The sequence below is a fragment of the Oncorhynchus mykiss genome, chromosome 30 (genome assembly GCF_013265735.2).
Source record: "Oncorhynchus mykiss isolate Arlee chromosome 30, USDA_OmykA_1.1, whole genome shotgun sequence".
Lineage (NCBI taxonomy): Eukaryota > Metazoa > Chordata > Actinopteri > Salmoniformes > Salmonidae > Oncorhynchus > Oncorhynchus mykiss.
In genome coordinates this window covers 29,890,255-29,910,996 of record NC_050570.1, presented here as the reverse complement: position 1 = coordinate 29,910,996, position 20,742 = coordinate 29,890,255, and the positions used below count along the sequence as shown (strand labels likewise).

The 20,742-nt window shown below is 39.5% G+C and overlaps 1 protein-coding gene across 2 annotated transcripts in view; it reads left to right on the top strand.

Annotated features, from left to right (window-relative positions):
- Positions 1-17,195, top strand: part of LOC110521697 (BMP/retinoic acid-inducible neural-specific protein 3) — a 98,276-nt gene extending 81,081 nt beyond the window's left edge. For both annotated transcript variants that reach the window (XM_036968752.1, XM_036968751.1), the window contains exon 9: positions 15,332-17,195. In XM_036968752.1, coding sequence (XP_036824647.1) covers positions 15,332-16,448 — 1,117 coding nt within the window. In that variant the 3' untranslated portion in view covers positions 16,449-17,195. The remainder of the gene's footprint in view (positions 1-15,331) is intronic.
- Positions 17,196-20,742: the final 3,547 nt, after the last annotated feature.

Sequence of the window (20,742 nt, the reverse complement as noted above, 5' to 3'; positions counted from 1 at the left end):
CACTGCAACATTTAAATTGTGGTCAGAATCAGGCCAACTCCTAGCTTCAGCAACCGGCTCAAACAACGAAAATAATGTAAATTTAGGCAACAACCGTAAGTTCCCAACAATATCAAATGTGTCCGGAGCACGACCGAAAGAGGAGCGACCCCTAAGTAAATTTGTCACCTTCCCAGAGCAAACTCTCACCCTGAGATTGTTCCTTCCCTAACCAACTCTAACCGCTCTTTTTGCAGCTTGATTATAGCACACTTCAAATCCTGTTTAAATTCCAATTACTTTTCATACTTTACCCGATCATGCTCTAGCTTCTCACGATCATGCTCTAGCTGTAACAGAAGCAGGTTCTTACTGCTGTTCAAAAAGAAGACTACTAGGGCTTACAGATGGAGCAGCTATTGTAATGAAATGGTGAGACGGCGAGTCCTCAGCAGAGGCTGCCCCAGTGGTAACTTCAAGAATATCACTCCATCAGATTGGCCTTCAATATCAACCTAATATCATTTTTTTGCCATTTATCACTAATTTCGACCTTGTAGTGTTCCGCAATCTTCAACAGCTGTTCTTTAGTACATAATTCTAACAGTTCCTCTGATGGAAAGCGAATTAACTCGTCTACATAAGACGCCATAGTCACAAGAAATACAAAAAAAATCTTGCTCTTCCCCTCTGCTGAGCACACCAGACCGGACCACAAGAGAAATGACAATCACACTGGGCACCACAGAAGAGAGGAGTTATATATATGGAGCTTCCCTAAACCTACAATAACTCAACCCTAGTCTTCGTGCGTATTTGCGATGGGTAGTTAGTTACACACTGTAGACCGCTGACAAGAAAAACAAAAACCAGCATGCTGGCAGATACCCCCAAGCCATGGGATGTGCCCCCCGAGACAACTGCCACGGACACCACACAAAAATAACAAACAAAATAACCATGCCCAACGTATTCCAAAGTGAAACACGTCACTAAGCCTAACAGGGAAAATAGAAAGGCTATAGCTCCGGGTAGCAAGTGTCACTACCCTACAAAAATCTCCCACTGAGGTACACAGCCAATTGTACTCACCTCAGACCAATGTCCCAACAGTGAGTAGAGCAAGAGTTTCCAGGCTGGGCAGGGGCCTGGAAACTAACCAATGTTCCATCTCCAACCGCAGTGGCAAGTTTACCAAACAAACAAAGGCAACCAACACTGGGCCTACCAAATATTACAACTCAAAAGCAGTAACAAAAGTTATAAACAAAGCACCTACACCTTCAGTTCTCAAACATTAACTCCACATTTTCCCCCAAACACATACTAGTAAACTCAACGACACTAATATTAGTCCTTCATAATGCAACAAAGTGCTATATGCCAAAATGTATTTTAAGGAAAACAAGAGCAAAGAGAAAGAATTCGGCAGACAGAGAGGGAGGGTTGCCACAGTGTGCTGCTGGCAACAATTTAGTATCGCTTTTTTTGCCAACGTTTACTGACACCGGCCATATTCAACGGGTGTTGAGCGTTCTTAAATTCATCAGTTATTCTGCGCTCTCTGGCACACTCAGATGAGAGTGCTCTGAAATCGGAGTAGATGGCCAGACTGAATTTACAAACGCACTGGAAATGGTTATTTGCATAGTGGAGTCTTTTTTAAAGACATGTAGCTAGCTAGCTTAACATTGAAGCATAATCCCAACTCATGACTTTACTACCCTGCATGAATCTGCAGGTAGCTATCCAACCAGATTCAATGTGAGCTAGCTAACATTAAGCTATAGCTAGCTAAGCAAATGGTTCTGAGATATGAATAATGTCATACATGTAACATTAGCTAGCGAGCCAGTCAGCTAACATTAGCTAGCTAGCTAGCTAGGTAAACAATGAGCCATAATCACAACTCATGATGTTACTACTGTGCATGAATCTGCAGGTAGCTAACCAACCAGGATTAATGTTAGCTAACTAACATTAGGCTATAGCTAGCAAAGCAAATGTCTCTTTCAAAATTAGAAACATGTAATATCTGAAAATGTATCTAGCTAGACTATCTTACCCACATACATCATTCATGGTAGGACGCGTCTCCTGTCGGTGCCATGGTTGCCCTTAGTTTGAAGATGTAAGAAAGGTGTTTTCTCCATCGCCTTAGCTATCATACTCGAATTCCACTGATTTCAAAACTCAGTCCTCCAGAAAGTGGACATATTTAATACACAATACATAAAAATAGGGTCCAATTCTGGGTTCATTTTTTCCATCCTAAATCCTGAAATATTGCCGCATGTCTTCTGGTATCTCAACCCCAATAATTTTTTCACAGGGTGTCTTCAAATCTCAAATTTGGACTCACCAGTCTAATGTCCATTGCTTGTGTTTCTTGGCCCTAGCAAGTCTCTTCTTATTATTGGTGGTTTCTTTGCAGCAATTTGACTATGAAGGCCTGATTCACACAGTCTCCTCTGAACAGTTGATGTTGAGATGTATCTTTTACTTGAACTCTGTGAAGCATATATTTGGGCTGCAATTTCTGAGGCTGGTAACTTATCCTCTGCAGCAGAGGTAACTCTGAGTCTTCCTTTTCTATGGCGGCCCTCATAAGAGTCAGTTTCATCATAGCGCTTGATGGTTTCTGCGACTGCACTTGAAGAAACTTTAAAAGTTCTTGACATTTTCTAGATTGACTGACCTTCATGTAATGATGGACTGTTCTTCCTCTTTGCATATTTGATGCTGAAAGACAAATTTAAGATAAAAAAATATTTTAAAATTATTAGATGAGGCTTACCCAGTTGAGATGGTTTGGGATGATTTGGACCACAGAGTGAAGGAAAAGCGGCCACGTGCTCAGCATATTTGGGAACTCCTTCATGACTGTTGGAAAAACATTCCAGGTGAAGCTGGTTGAGAGGATGCCAAGTGTGGCAAAGCTGTCATTAAGGAAAATGGTGGCTACTTTGAAGAATCTCAAATATATTGTAATTTAACACTTTTTGGGTTATCACATGATTCCATATGTGACCCGATTCAGGAAACTAGGCATATGTCGTGGGTCACTACTTCACAGGAGAGCCGTTTGAACGTTAACCTTTTGTAAATCAAAATAGTTTTTTTGGGCAGAAATGCCTTATCGAACATGTGACCTTCATGTGCGTTAATAACAAACTTGTCTGGCAATGGAAATACGAATAAAATTGTTAAATTACGAGCCTAGTTAGTTTAGCCAAAGAAAAAGACAGAATCCTTCCCGCTAGCCATGATTGGAAGAGACAATGAGTGGGCTGGACATGCCGAAAGATGAGCTTGGATTGGTCTGCCATATAGCACGCTTTTGTCTATTTGAGCTGGTCAGTATGTCTACGTAATCATGTCTAACGTGTCTTTTTTTTATTAAGTGCTATTGGGCCCCCGCTATGACATCATATGTTTGGGGATTGTCCATCTTTATCCCCTTTTTTGTTCCCCATTTTCAACACTTTATGCAGCATCTGCGTTCGACCAATTGACCACAACCCATACACCGTCATATTTGGAATAACCCCAGGGAACAATGTCACAAATAATCTATCAGACATGATAGCATTCACATTCACATCTCTGTTAGTCCGCTGACTCATCCTTTTTAATAGAAATCTGCTTCCCCAACCTCCCATTCACGATGGGTGAGAGACGTTTTCTCTCTCCTTAAATTAGAGAAAATTAGGTTCACCACCCAAGGCACTACTGAAAAAAGTAAAAGGTGTGGCAGCCTTTCACATCGCATGTAATGAGATCCACATCTCTGGCTATTGAGTGACTGTAGATATTCAAGGTCAGGCACCTACAGGTGTAGGACTACACAAAAACTATGAGTGAATTACATAAATACACTTTCTACACAGCTATTTGTGAGCTTGAGGATATGAAAAAAAAGTATGATTGTGTATATACTGTATCATGTATAATATGTATGACTAGTTGTATATTATGTATTGTCTGCAGTGGGACCTCAGGTATTGTCTTTTATGGTTCTAAATCCATCAGTCTATGCTAACTATTAGTATTATCTGTTTTTTATTTATTTAGTATTTTCTATATTTACCAGAAGTGCAATGACACAAGGATTTTAAATGGGGGAAAAATATGAAATCGCGAAGGACCAAGATTAATTTAAGTTCATCCCACCCTCCAGAGTAGGAGAGGTGTGTATTATTTGTAATAAAAAAAAAAGGACAATTGTTCAACACGTGAAAAATCTGTTGATGTGCCCTTGAGCAAGGTACATAAGCCTAATTGCTCCTGAAAGTTGCTCTGGATAAGATTGTATGCTAAGTGACGTGAAAGTAAAACATCCAGTCTATCTAAGAAATCCACTTGAGTATCCCCTTTGTGCCTGAATACACTCTGGTGTTTTGTGAATGTCCCAGTCGGAAATGGCTGCCTCATGTCCCCATGTTCATGTTCAGACCTACACACTGTTAATAGGTGAGGGGAGATAAATTATGTACAGTACTCTGCATACTGCTTTGACAGTTCTGCACTGGTGTTTTCTGTTTCTTATGTTCAAAATAGTTCAAAGGCAATCAATCAGAACATTGGATAGCTGCTCCAATTTCACCAACCCGCTTGTCGGGTAAAACTGCTGTGCTTGTAATTTTTTTCTCTTCATTTTCTTCTAAATGTGTTTTAGAAATGGTTTCACTTGGCAAAATCAGCACGTATTTCTTTGTTAACAATCATAGAGAACTGATTAATTAATAGGAAACTATTTCATACATTAGATATACTGTGAAAGCCTTTATTTTAATGGTGTGTCCTGTTTACTTGTCCTAGTTTATGGAGAATGTATTTTCTTCATACATGAAGAGAAAACGGTAGTTAGATTGATACTCTATAAATAAATAAAAGGGTTGTGACATGGCCATTTGATTCTCATAAGCTGTGAAAATACTGTCACAGAAAACTAGGTCTCCTAGTATTACTGCTATTGTGGCTGTAACACAGAAGTGATCTTGTTCAAGTCTGACATATTTGTCTGAATGGGTTTCAGTATAACAATACAAGCTGCTTCCTGCCCCTTCCATTTCCATTCTAGGTTTTCTTCTCAACCTATTGTTGATTCCCCCCTATTGTTTCATGGAGGCAATTTATAAAGTAAATCCAGTTAGTCACAGAGAATTGTGTGACAGAGCAGAGACAAAGTAACATTTCCGGTCTCTGGCATTAGGTGTTTGTGTAAAGCGCTGACAGACCGACAGCTACATGTAACACCTCTTCAGTTGCCACCCACCTCCTCTCTCACCTCATCTCTCTTGGCAACACTACCCATGTGGGTGACAACACCAGGCCCAGTAGAAAAAAATTGAATCGAATATTTTTTATTTATTTTCTGTATACCAGGGAGCTAGTTTCTAATGACAAATGTTTTTAGTTTTTAGGGGTGCAACTGCATCTAGGGTATTGCGCAAGGTTAAATTGAGTTCCTCGGGTAGGTGGTTAACTGATTTTTGTCCTCTGATGTCCTTGGGTAGGCAGAGGGAGTCTGGAAGGGCATCGAGGAATCTTTGGGTTGTCTGAGAATTTATAGCACAACTTTTGATGCTCCTTGGTTGGGGTCTGAGCAGATTATTTGTTGCGATTGCAAACGTAATAAAATGGTGGTCCGATAGTCCAGGATTATGAGGAAAAACATTAAGATCCACAACATTTATTTCATGGGACAAAACTAGGTCCAGAGTATGACCTTGGCAGTGAGTAGGTCCTTAGACATGTTGGACAAAATCCACTGAGTCGATGATTGCTCCGAAAGCCTTTGGCAGTGGGTCTGTGGACTTTTCCATGTGAATATTAAAGTCACCAAAAATGTGAATATTATCTGCTATGACTAGGACAAGGTCCGATAGGAATTCGGGGAACTCAATGAGGAACGCTGTATATGGCCCAGGAGGCCTGTAAACAGTAGCTATAAAAAGTGATTGAGTAGGCTGCATAGATTTCATGACTAGAAGCTCAAAAGACGAAAACGTTGATTTGTTTTGTAAATTGAAATTTGCTATCGTAAATGTTAGCAACACCTCCACCTTTGCGGGATACGTGGGGGATATGGTCACTAGTGTCACCAGGAGGTGAGGCCTCATTTAACACAATAAATTAATCAGGCTTGAGCCATGTTTCAGTCAGGCCATTCACATCAAGATTATGATCAGTGATTAGTTCATTGACTATAACTGCCTTGGAAGTGAGGGATCTAACATTAATTATGGCTAGGAGTCCCCCAAAGGGGACACCCCTCCCATTCAGCTGAAAAGGTTGGGAAATTCAAAAAATATTCTTTACAAATATTTAACTTTAACACATTATTAAGTAGCCCTACTTTGAGATGTGAGGCATCACAATCTCTTTCAATCATGTCAGGAGTGGAGGAGGTCTTTATTCTAGTGAGATTGCTAAGGCGAACACCGCCATGTTTAGTTTTGCCCAACCTAGGTCGAGGCACAAACACGATCTCAATGGGGATATATGAAGCTGAACTTTAAAATATATTTTTTATTTTCTACTTTTCCACTCTCATATATTTTCATGAGTTACATATGCAGTACCAGTCAAAAGTTTGGACACACCTACTCATTCAAGGGCTTTTCTTTATGTTTACTATTTTCTACATTGTCGAAATAATAGTGAAGACATCAAAACTTTCAAAGTAATGATGGACTGTTGTTTCTCTTTGCTTATTTGAGCTGCTCTTGCCATAATATGGACTTGGTGTTTTACCAAATAGGGCTAGCTTCTGTATACCACCCCTACTTTGTCACAACACAACTGACTGGCTCAAACGCATTTAGAAGGAAAGAAATTCCACAAATTAAATTTTAATAAAAGGTACACCTGTTAATAATTTAAATGCATTCCAGGTGACCACCTCATGAAGCTGGTTGAAAGAATGCCAAGAGTGTGCAAAGCTGTCATCAAGCTGAATGGTGGCTACTTTGAAGAATCTCAAATATAAAATATATATTTTGATTTGTTTAACACTTTTTTGGTTACTACATAATTACAGTGTCTTGCAAAAGTCTTCATCCCCCTTTGCATTTTCTTATTTTGTTGCATTACAACCTGTAATTTAAATGTATTTTTATTTTTATTCCATGTAATGGACATACAGAAAAAAGTTCAAATTGGTGAAGTGAAATTAAAAAATCACCTTGTTTCAAAAATGTCTAAAGAATGTAAAACTGAAAAGTGGTGTGTGCATATGTATTCACCCCCTTTGCTATGAAGCCCCTAAATAAGATCTGGTGCAACCAATTACCTTCAGAAGTCACATAATTAGTTCACCTGGGTGCAATATGTGTGTCACATGATCTGTCACATGATCTCAGTATATATACAGTACACCTGTTCTGAAAGGCCCCAGAGTCAGCAACACCACTAAACAAGGGGCATCACCAAGCAAGTGGCACCATGAAGACCAAGGAGCTCTCCAAACAGGTCAGGGACAAAGTTGTGGAGAAGTACAGAACAGGATTGGGTTATAAAGAAATATCAGAAACTTTGAACATCCCACGGAGCACCATTAAATCCAATATTAAAAAAATTTAAGAATATGGCTCCACAACAAACCTGCCAAGAGAGGGCCGTCCAACAAAACTCATGGACCAGGCAAGGAGGTCATTTATCAGAGCGGCAACAAAGATAAAGCTGAAGGAGCTGCAAAGCTCCACAGCGGAGATGGGAGTATCTGTCCATAGGACCACTTTAAGCTGTACAATCCACAGAGCTGGGCTTTACAGAAGAGTAACCAGAAAAAAGCCATTGCTTAAAGAAGAAAATAAGCAAACGCGTTTGGGGTTCGCGAAAAGGCATGTGGGACTCCCCAAACATATGGAAGAAGGTACTCTGGTCAGATGAGACTGAAATTGAGCTTTTTGATAATCGAGGAAAATGCTATGTCTGGCACAAACCCATCACCTTGAACACCATACCCACAGTGAAGCATGGTGGTGGCAGCATCATGCTATGGGGATTTTTCATGGTCAGAATTGAAGTAATGATGGATGGCGCTAAATACAGAAAAAATCTTGAGGGAAACCTGTTTGTCTTGCAAAGATTTGAGACTGGGACCGAGGATCACCTTCCAGCAGGACACTAACCCTAATCATGCTGCTAAAGCCATACTCAAGTGGTTTAAGGGAAAACATTTAAATGTATTGAATGACCTACTCAAAGCCCAGACCTCAATCCAATTGAGAATCTGTGGTATGACTTAAAGATTGCTGTACACCAGCAGAACCCATCCAACTTGAATGAACTGGAGCAGTTTTGCCCTGAAGAATGGGCAAAAATCCCAGTGGCTAGATGTGCCAAGCTTATAGAGACATACACCAAGAGACTTGCAGCTGTAGTTGCTGCAAAAGGTGGCCCCAAAAATCTACTTTAACTTCTTGTGGCTGCAATCCCGTTAACGGAAGCGATTTGACAACAGCCAGTCAAAGTGTAGGGCGTCATTTTCAAAACATCAACAATCTCATAATTAACATTCCTCAAACATACATGTGTCTCATACCATTTTAAAGCTATTCTCGTTGTTAATCCCACCGACGTGTCTGATTTCAAATATGCTTTTCAGCAAAAGCACTACAAACAATTATGTTAGTTCTCCACCAAACCATAATAAACACAGCCATTTTCCAGCAAAATATAGATTTCACAAAAAGCAGAAATAGAGAAAATGAATCACTAACCTGGAACTATCTTCATCAGATGACACTCATAGGACATACACAATACATGCATGTTTTGTTTGATAAAGTTCATATTTATATAAAAAAAATCTGAGTTTACATTGGCCTATTAGATTCACTAGTTCCAAAAACATTAAAGTGATTTTGCATAGCCACATCGTTTCAACAGAAATACTCATCATACATGTGGATAATAATACAAGTTATACACATGGAATTATAGATATACCTCTCCTTAATGCAACCGCTGTGTCAGACCTTTAAAAAAAGTTTACGGAAAAAGCAACCCATGCAATTATCTGACACAGAGCTCAGAACAGAAGCCAAATTAGCCGCCATGTTGGAGTCAACAGAAACCAGAAAATACATGATAAATGTTTCCTTACCTTTGATGAACTTCATCAGAATGCAGTCCTAGGAATCCCAGGTCCACAATAAATGCTTGATTTGTTCGAAAATGTCCGTTATTTATGTCCAATTAGTTACTTTGGTTAGCGCGTTTGGTAAACAATTCCAAAGTCACAAAGCGCGTCCACTTTAACTTGACAAAATGTCCAAAAGTTTCGTAACAGTCAGTAGAAACATGTCAAACGATGTCCTGAATCAATCTTTAGAATGTTGTTTACATATATCTTGAATAACATTCCACCCGGAGAATTAGAATGACTTCAGATGACCGGTGGAACGCAGGTCCTTCCCCTGTCAACGCGCATAGTGAAAGCATGGTCAAGTCGTGGCAGTGGTGACTATTTCCTGTCTCATTCGACCCCCCTTCACATTAGAGTCATCAGACAAAGTTCTATTGACTGTTGAAATCTAGTGTAAGGCGTAGGAAGTGAGAATTCATCCTTATCTCGCTGTAATTTCAAGGAGAGCTTGGTTGAAAATCTGCCACCCCCAGAAAAAATACAAACAGGAAGTGGAATTTCTCAGGGTTTTGCATGCAATATGAGATCTGTTATCCTGACAGACATAATTCAAAAAGTTTTAGAAACGTCAGAGTGTTTTCTATCCAATACTACTAATAATAATATGCATATATTAGTATCTGGGACTGAGGAGCTGGCCGTTTACAATCGGCACCTTTTCATCCAAGCTACTCAATACTGCCCCTGCAGCCATAAAAATGTAATTCCAGGTTGTAAGATAACAAAATAGAAAAGAATGCCAAGGGAGGTGAATACTTTCCCTTGGCATAGCCACATATGTGCTATTTCATCATTTGGATTTCTTCACAATTTTTTAAATAGGTATATTTAACCTTTATTAATACAGGTTTTTGTCATTGAGAACATCTATTTTTCAGGAGAGACCTGGTCCAGTAGCAGCAGTGGGAACAACGTTTCAGACAAAACAACTTACATACACTAATGCAACTTTAAACAAAACTACAGACACAAATACATTAAAACAATTACAGTTGAAGTCGGACGTTTCCATGCACTTAGGTTGGAGTCATGAAAACTAGTTTTTCAACCACTACACAAATTTCTTGTTAACAAACTATAGTTTTGAAAAGTCAGTTAGGACATCTACTTTGTGCATGACACAAGTAATATTTCCACAATTGTTTACAGACTGATTATTTCACTTATAATTCACTGAATCACAATTCCAGTGGGTCAGAAGTTTACATACACTTAGTTGACTGTGCCTTTAAACATCTTGGAAAATTCCAGAAAATTATGTCATGGTTTTAGGACCTTCTGATAGGCTAATTGACATGATTTGAGTCAATGGGAGGTGTACCTGTGGATGTATTTCAAGGCCTACCTTCAAACTCAGTGCCTCTTTGCTTGACATCATGGGAAAATCAAAAGAAATCAGCCAATATCTCAGAAAAAATTGTAGATCTCCACAAGCCTGGTTCATCCTTGGGAGCACTTTCCAAATGCCTGAAGGTACCACGTTCTCTGTACAAACAATAGTATGCAAGTATAAACACCATGGGACCATGAAGCTATCAAACCGGCTCAGAAAGGAGATGCGTTCTGTCTCCTAGAGATGAACGTACTTTGGTGTGAAAAGTACAAATCAATCCTAGAACAACAGCAAGTGGCCTTGTGTAGATGCTGGAGGAAACAGGTACAAAAGTATCTATATCCACAGTAAAACGAGACCTATATCGACATAACCTGAAAGGCCACTCAGAAAGAAAGAAGCCACTGCTCCAACACCGCCATAAATAAACCAGACTACGGTTTGCAACTGCACATGGGGACAAAGATCGTACTTTTTGGAGAAATGTCCTCTAGTCTGAGGAAACAAAAATAGAACTGTTTGGCTATAATGACCATCGTTATGTTTGGAGGGAGAGGCTTGCAAGCCGAAGAACACCATCCCAACAGTGAAGCACTGGGGTGACAGCATCATGTTGTGGGGTGCTTTGCTGCAGGAGGGACTTGTGTACTTCACAAAATAGATGGCATCGTGAGGCTGGAAAATTATGTGGATATATTGAATCAACATCTCAAGACATCCGTCAGGAAGTTAAAGCTTGGTCGCAAATGGGTCTTCCAAATGGACAATGACCCAAAGCATACTTACAAAGTTGTGGCAAACTGGTTCTAGGACAACAAAGTCAAGGTATTGGAGTGGCCTTCACAAAGCCCTGACCTCAATCATATTGACAATTTGTGGGCAGAACTGAAAATGCGTGTGCGAGCAAGTGACGCACCCCATCCTGTTAGCGGGATCATTTACATCAACACCCGCTGAATTGTAGTGCGCCAAATTCAAATAAAATTACTAAACATTTTAAATTTTCATGAAATCACAAATGCAATATAGCATAACACAGCTTAACTCTTTGTTAATCCACCTGTCGTGTCAGATTGTGAAAATATGCTTTACAGCGAAAGCAATCCAAGCGTTTGTGTGAGTTTATCAATCACTAGACAAAACATCATGAACACCTATCATCAAAGTAGCTTGGTCACGAAAATCAGAAAAGCAATAAAATGAATCGCTTTCCTTTCATGATCTTCGGATGTTTTCACTCACGAGACTCCCAGTTACACAATAAATTTTCCTTTTGTTCCATAAAGATTATTTTTATATCCAAAATACCATCATTTGTTTGGCATGTTATGTTTAGAAATCCACAGGCTCGAGCGGTCACGACATCGCAGAGGATAATTCCAAATAGTATCCGTAATTTGCACAGAAACATGTCAAGTTTTTTATAATCAATCCTCAGGTTGTTTTTAAAATATATAATCAATAATATATCAACCGGGACTATCGCTTTTTCAATAGGAGAGGGAGAGACAATGCTGCACCACTCTGTTGCGCATGCAAAACTCATGCGAACACCCAGCTATCCACTGACGCGATGTTATCTTTCTCGCTCATTTTTCAAAATGCCTAAAACTATGTGTAAAGACTGTTGACACCTTGGGGAAGCCATAGGAAAAGGAATCTGCTTGATATCCCTTTAAATGGAGGCAAGGCATCCAATGGAACAGAGAGCTTTCAGGAAAAGCAGCACTTCCTGGTTTGATTTTCCTCAGGTTTTCGTCTGCAATATCAGTTCTGTTATACTCACAGACAATATTTTGACAGTTTTAGAAACTTTAGAGTGTTTTCTATCCCAATCTGACAAGTATATGCATATTCTAGTTTCTGGGCCTGAGAAATAGGCAGTTTCAAATGGGTACGTTTTTCATCCCCAAAAAATCTAAATACTGCCCCCTACACTCAACAGGTTAAACAATTTAAAGGCAATGCTACCAAATACTAATTATGTGTATGTAAACTTCTGACCCACTGGGAATGTGATGAAAGGAATAAAAGCTGAAATAAAGAATAAAACAGGGAATTTTTACTAGGATTAAATGTCAGAAATTGTGAAAACTGAGTTTAAATGTAGTTAGCTAAGGTGTATGTAAACTTCCGACTTGAACTGTATAAATAACATCACTAAAATCTGATACCACCAGTAGGAATGTACGTCGTACCAGCTCCTTCTTGGCCTCCAAAAAAAAGCAAGCCTCATGCCGATAATAAAAACCTATTCTCAGCTTGAGCTTCCTTATCAAGTTCTCCACATAAACAATGAAGCTCAGCTTGTCATCAACCCACACACCAAATATTTTGACAGTTTTGGAAACTTTAGAGTGTTTTCTATCCTAATCTGACAAGTACATGCATATTCTAGTTTCTGGGCCTGAGAAATAGGCAGTTTCAAATGGGTACGTTTTTAATTTAAAAAAATCTAAATACTGCCCCCTACACTCAACAGGTTAAACAATTTAAAGGCAATCCTACCAAATACTAATTATGTGTATGTAAACTTCTGACCCACTGGGAATGTGATGAAAGGAATAAAAGCTGAAATAAAGAATTCTCAAGCATTTTTCTGACATTTCAAATTCTTAAAAAAAAGAAAAAAGAATACAAATAAAAAATAAAGAATAAAACTGCCTATTTCTTAGGCCCAGAAACTAGAATATGCATATACTTATTTTGCATATGGTGACCGTAACTGACCTAAGACAGGGAATTTTTACTAGGATTAAATGTCAGAAATTGAGAAAACTGAGTTTAAATGTATTTAGCTAAGGTGTATGTAAACTTCCGAATTGAACTGTATAAATAACATCACTAAAATCTGATACCGCCAGTGATGTACATCGTACCAGCTCCTTCCTGGCCTCCAAAGAAAAACAAGCCTCATGCTGATAATAAAAACCTATTCTCAGCTTGAGCTTCCTTATCAAGTTCTCCACATAAACAATGAAGCTCAGCTTGTCATCAACCCACACACCTAATTATTTTTACACTTTGACTTGCTCTATAGTATGTCCAGCCAATGTAGCAATGACATGATTAGTAACATGCCCGGCATTTGAAAATACCATGCATTTTGTTTTACCCAAATTCAGAACCAGCTTCAAATCATACATTATGTTGTATGATGTTAAATGCTCTTTGGGCATTTTCAAAAGCTAAAGATAAACTACTACTACTTGAATAAAGAACAGTATCATCTGCATAAAATTGAAAATCTGCTGTTTCAATATGATCCACAATGTTGTTGATATACAAAATGAATAACATTGGGCCCAAAATAGAACCTTGCATAACATCTGAGCACACCACTATGTACTCAGATTTTCAACCATCCACCATTACACATTGTGTACGATTTGATAGGTCATTTATAAACCAATCTAGAACATGACCTGTAATTCCACAACATTTTATCCTTTGCACTAACACAGCATGGTCCACGGTGTCAAATGCCTTTGACAATCAATAAAGACAGACACACAATGTAACTTCTTGTCAAGAGCACAGTGGATGTCATTTAAAACATTCAATGTTGCTGAAACAGTGCTGTGGCCAGACCTAAAGCCTGATTGCATTCCATTTCAGATGTTGTTTTCAGCTGCCTACTAACTAACAACTCAGGTACCTTTGACAGTACTGACAATTTCGATATGGTAAATTACAAAGGATCTCCACCTTTCAGGAGAGGCAGTACAAGAGCAGATGCACTAACTTGGGGATTTCCTTAATGTCAAGTGTAAGGTTAAGGATACATGTTAAGGGGGAGCAATGATGTCTGCAGCTAGGTGTAGGAAACGGGGGTCTAGAACATGAGGGCCAGGGGATTTTTTTTCTATCAATTTCTTTCGGGGCTTTACACACTTCTGAAACAGAGAAGGATGAAAAGGAGAACCTGGCGAAGGAGTGCACAGGGGTGTCAGGTAAATTCATACGGGGCTCAGTTATACCTTTGACTTTTTCAAATAAACTGCCTGCATCTAGAAAATGTTGATTTAAGGTTTTCAGAATGGAGGTTCTCTCAGTTACAATCTGTGTGTCTACCAACATTTATTTGGGAAGCTTTGTATCGTTTTGCAATACAAACCTTTCACTACTTGTCAAAATTTGGATGGATTATTGAAATTATCCGAAGTAGATTTTGGGTAGTGATCTGCTTTCAATTTTCGGATCATAGCCACACCCATATTTCGAAGACGCTGAAAAGCCATCCAATCATTCGCCGAACCAGACCCTCTTGCTTTAGCCCACATTGCATTTCATTCCCTTATGGTTTTACTAAATTCCTCAGTAAACAAAGGGTTCGCTCTGCCCTTAATCCTGCATTTTTTTAAAGGGGCATGACTATTGCATACATCCTATTTTCTACAATGTAGAAAATAGTAAAAAAAAGAAAAACCCTTGAATGAGTATGTGTGTCCAAACTTTTGACTGGTACTGTACCTACATAGATACTGCATTTATCATTTTTTATGTCTCATGTGGGGTTGGGAAAATACCGTGACACCCTGCTTGCGTACATATAAAGTTAACACTCTTTGACAACCCACTGACATGGCCAGACATAAATACTACAGGGGGATAATTTATATATTGTTATTTCTTCAGGAAAATACAGCTATATGATGACATGAACCTATGGGAGATTAAACTATTTATTGGGGAATATGTGGTTATTCTAGTGAACCTGATATCATAGTGCAGATAGTATTCCCAGAACTGCAAAGTGCACTATACAGTGTATGGCCATACTAAGTGCATTTCCCTAAAAATAAAATAATAATATACTGTCTGGAAGGTGATCTGTATTTGTGTTTGAGTGTGTTTTGCAGGTCCTTCAGCTACTGGCTGAACTACATCCTGTCCATCATGTACTGCAGTGAGAACAACTACATAGGTTCCTACCTGGAGGAGACAAGGAGCTGCTCTTGCCCCTACGACCATCCGTCCTGCCAGGGTGTCATCCCTTGCACTGTGGGCGATGCCTCTTTCTGCGCCTCTTGCTCCTATGACAACCGCTCCCGCTGTGCCAGCTGCAACCCCGGGTACATGCTCAGCCAGGGGGTCTGCCGCAATGAGGTCCCAGACTCCACGGACCACTACATCAGCTTCGAGACAGACCTGCAGGACCTGGAGCTGAGATACCTGCTGCAGAAGAAAGACAGCCGTATTAGCATCCATGGGATCTTCGTCAGCAACGACGTCCGACTCAACAACTGGTTTGACCCATCGTGGAGGAAGAGGATGCTGTTGACATTGAAGAGCAACAAGTACAAGTCCAACCACGTCCACATGCTCCTGGGGATGACCCTGCAGATCTGCCTAACTAGGAACAGCTCCCTGGAACCAGTGCTGTCTGTCTACATCAACCCCTTCGGGGGAAGTCACTCTGAGAGCTGGAGCATGCCCATAGACCAGAACAGCTATCCTGATTGGGAGAGGACTAAACTAAACATTCCCCTGGACTGTTACAACTGGACATTGACTTTGGGTAACAAGTGGAAAACGTTTTTTGAGACTGTCCACTTCTACCTGCGGAGCAGGATCAGGGCTCCATTGCCCCAAGGGAACGGCTCGGTGTACTACGAACCTTTCGAGTTTCTGGAGCCCGGTAAGAACCTGGGCTACATGAAAATAAATAGCATCCAGGTGTTCGGCTATAGTATGCATTTTGACCCAGAAGCGATCCAGGACCTGATTCTGCAGCTGGACTACCCGTACACTCAGGGATCGCAGGACTCAGCCCTGCTGCAGCTGCTGGAGATCAGGGACCGGGTCAACAGACTGTCCCCTCCCGGACCTCAGCTCCTGGACCTGTTCTCCTGTCTCCTGCGCCACCGCCTCAAATTATCCACCACAGATGTTGTCCGAATACAGGCAGCGTTGCAGGCTTTCTCTGCCAAACAGCCTAATTCCATGGAATACGAAACAACCAAATTATGTAGCTAATAAGGTGCCAGTGTCCAGATATGCAGATGCTTGTGCTGCTATCACACTGACCTGATTACAGTTAAGAGCAGTTTTGGAAGGCACTGAGGGACATTTTGGTTATGATCTCAAGAGATATGCATTTGGATTAATGTAAAATTATAACTTTCTGGAAATGTGTTGTGTCATAGACACATATAACAGGGGGCTTCATCATGTTCACTTTGCCTTTTTACATAATAACAATAAAACTCAGACTTTCTGACCATTATCGATATCAAAAGATGTATCATCACTGATATGTTGCCCATGTCCTGACATCCTTAAATTGCACAGATCTCAATCACTTACAATGTGATGCTTTTGCTGATAATGAAGTGTTATCTCGACAGTGTGTTTGGTTTGACACCAGCATGGCTTTAGGTCCTTCACTTTGTTATTAAACACAACCCATGTTTTTATACTCACACTCTTCAGTTTAATCCTACCCCACCCCATGTTCAGAGCTTCATGAGTTAATATGGAAATCAACTGTTCCTTGTTTAACTTTTTTTTTCATATGTTTAAATTCCCACAAATTGGAGTTACAGTACTTCAGACGTACAGAAATAAAACACCACAAATGCAGTGGCTAGTATGTTATGTTACATGTCATTTAATTTTTTATACTGCAGTTGTTTGTGAACAGTTACTAAGCAATGTCCATATGCTGTATAACATTCTGAATTTGTTCATTCACTAAATAAAAGTCATTTTTATGTCCTGTCTGTAAATAGTGTAGATACTCCATCTAGTGTCTAATTTTCTCAGACATAATATATTACTTAAATCCACCTCATATTTATATTTGATCTTTAGTTCATTAATCTAGATGATAACATATTTGATGCAAATTGAACAAAATTAGACATACTAGTACTGTTAGTTGGTCCCAGATCCTATCAATTAGTACCAATTCACTAAATGACAGTGTTAAATGGAAGTGTGTCAGTTAAGATTATATTTAAATCTTAATCTCCTCTCTAAGGAGGACAAGCTTCATGCAAACCACAGAAAATATCATTAAGATGTTCCATTCATTCATTTAGCGCATCGAGAGGATTTCTTATCCCATATTTTAGGACCAGGACAGATATTCCATGAAATGTTGCCTTATGTGAATCTTTACAATTAATCTGTGTAAAAGATTTAGACAAGGCTACATTGCCAGACAACAGTCTAATACATTAAAGTCACAACAAACCCTAGAGCACCACTTGCTCCAGTGTTTGCCATTAAACACCAGGTGACTTGTTCTTAGACTAATGACTTTATCCCTTGGATATCCTTGAAAACAATCCAGCCAATGCATTGTGTGAGAAAAAAGTGTAAAATACTAAGAGAGGCAGCTTGGAAAGTTTTCTATAATTTATGATGGCCAGAGTGGGGGCATTTATTAGTTATTGATATACTTTATTCTCTTCATTCTGGCTGTCAATATTTAGTACCTTTTTAGAATGCTGGGGAGCACAAGGTATGAATCTAAGGAATATTAGGTGCAAATCCAGTTCAGAAAAAGAAAACACTGAGCTTAATTGGAATGTCTGATGAGATAACAGTAAAACAAAAGTGGCATGGATACACTTGAAATGTGAGTTGAAGGACTATTAATTGTGTTTGATTCAATTACATTGATAGGTGGGTGCAGGTATATGTTATGTTTGGCTATTAGTGAGACATGGCTATCCCTAAATAAATCCCATCACTCATTCCAGTGGTTTGCATAGTTGGCAGGGCAGCAGCAGGCTACACTGCGCCGAAAATTGGTTCACCAAAGGTCAGCCAGGTCTGTGAAATCTAGTTTACAGTGACAAACTGAGAATAACCCAGCTTTGGCCCTCTCTCTGTCTCTTTCATTTCCATTGATGGATGGCGGCTGGAGGAAGAGAGACAGGCAGCGTATCAAAGCTCATTATCTCAGGTGTTTTTCTCACTAGCTGGTAGTCTCTTGTAATCTGTAGACTTGTATGTTTTACTCTAGGTCCTGGAATAAAGGTATTCAGCTGAGAGGCCTCAGAGAGAGAAAGCTTTTGGTTATCCCAACAGCGGGCCTGATGGGAGTCAAGTGTTTACATCCTGGTTTAAATCTACCAACCCTAGCTGAGCTCTTCCTCCATCACTCAGAATGACAACTGTAGGCAATGAGACAAACATTCTACAGCATTAGCTCAGACACATAAAAGGAAGAAGGAGGGAAATAATAAATAGAAAACAGAGGTGGCCAAACCTCCTGCCGAAGAGCTACTGTAATGCTTTAACACATCTGACTCCCCTTACAAAAATAAATTAGTTGCTGCAAACTAAATAGTGTGCCACAAAATATAACCAAAAGTTTGCCACTAGTGTTGAATCTGCAGCAAACATTTGGCAACAATAATATGTATTGACACTAGTGGGAAAAATGTTTGCCAGAGGTTTTTTTCTTGCAGACAATTCTCTCATGATTCAATTTCAATTTGTGGTAACAAGTTTTAAGGCCAGTAACCGTTGATGATCAATCAAGGCGATTGGAAACATCTGTTCGAAAATGGAAAACCTAGCTACCTACCAAAGTTGTCTGGTGAGTGTCTAATTTATGAATTAAACTTCCAAATAAACTTTTAAATAGTTAGCAATGTCATGTTTTATGGGATAGCGTGAAACACATTTTGTTGATACCAGTTTCAATCTGTCAGCTCCACTGACTGACTGGCTAGTGCTTAGTTAGCTAACATTAGCTATCATATTTCTGCTATCTAACTAATGATTTGCCTAAACACAATTTTTATGTGAATATGTTGCTGTCTTTTAATACCAATATGCTAGCGTCACGGTTCAGTAGCATGTTAGTTAGCACAACAGCTAAGGTAGGTTGATGCAGGTAGCTAGCAACAGTTGATTTGACATCAGAGCAAAACATCCCTTTTGCAGATGGATACCCTTCCCCTACCCGTGATGTTGAAGAGGCTGTATTGGGAGGATGATGCATCAACACCCTGGAAATATGTTTGAGGTGCACTCACTCATAACACTTTTTTGAGTGATAAATGAGTAACGTAAACTCGTACATCGCCTTGGTCATATTGCCCTTATTTTAGCGCCCCAAAAACGTAATACTTCCAGATCAATTGTAATGTCAATACCATTGTAAAGCACAATTTATCCCCTTTCCAACAAATTCAATTACATTACCTAAACACTGCCCGTTTCTGCATAATTCAAGCAGGCAATGAGCCCCGTCGGGTCTTTAAAAAAAATGGCAGATGGGGAAGCGAAACTAATGCGTGATAGTGAGAAGGACAGATGTCGTGGGGGAAAATTGCTTTTTCACTCGATCTGTCCACCTCATCGCCTCTAAAATGTAAAGAAAACACTATAAAGAGTTTATATAATGTGTCATTACATACCTATTTGAAGGTTTGTGTCGAATTTGAATCAAGTTTTTAGGGCGGTGCTAAAGTGACCTTAGAAGTAAACAGCGGCTTTGAGAATGATGATCGCATGCAATGATGACAAAAAAAATGACTAGGTATCCCCCCTTACCCCCGTCACTGTCCATTTCTTGTTTTTAAATAATGAGAGAAGTGCTACACCTGGTGGAGAGAGATTGTAAGACGGAAATAGTTGCTTTATGCGTGCTGTACGTTACGACATGACACGTCAAGATGTAACGGAGGGTCCATTTTTTCAACTTTTCTCCAATACTATAGAGCCATTACCATGTCGATCAACGCTTGAATAGAAACCTAGTTCACACCCCCGATTTTGAAGTCAACACAGTCACTACACTCCCATTAGTTTTCTTTGTAGCCTCGTTGTACGGAATGGGGTGAGTTTACATTATATCATCTTCAAGATTGATAAGGTAAGTAAATGCATGACCATGCTCGTGACGCTAGCTTACTGAAGTGTTTACACGGAATATAACTAGCTAAATGTACGTTTTTTTTGTTGACATTTGGCTAGTTAACTATGTCAGTGTCTGTAACGGTAGCTAGCTAACTTAGCTAGTTTAGTCTGACACTTCTTCTGGACTGTATCGGACACTGTTTCACTCGTTAGCTAAATTAGCTGGTTAGCTTGCTACGTTACTATATCTAGATTTTACTTATTCTCCATCTGGGTTCATTTAACCAAGCTATGTAGCAGGCTTATCTCAACTTGCATGGGGATTCATTGAGTTCGTCAGCATTACTGTACTGGTTTTAAATGGTTTTTGACAGTGGCAGCTTTAGTCAGACTTGTTTGGATGTGGAGGATAGATGCAAATTCTGTAAGCTAGCTAACGTTAGAGTTG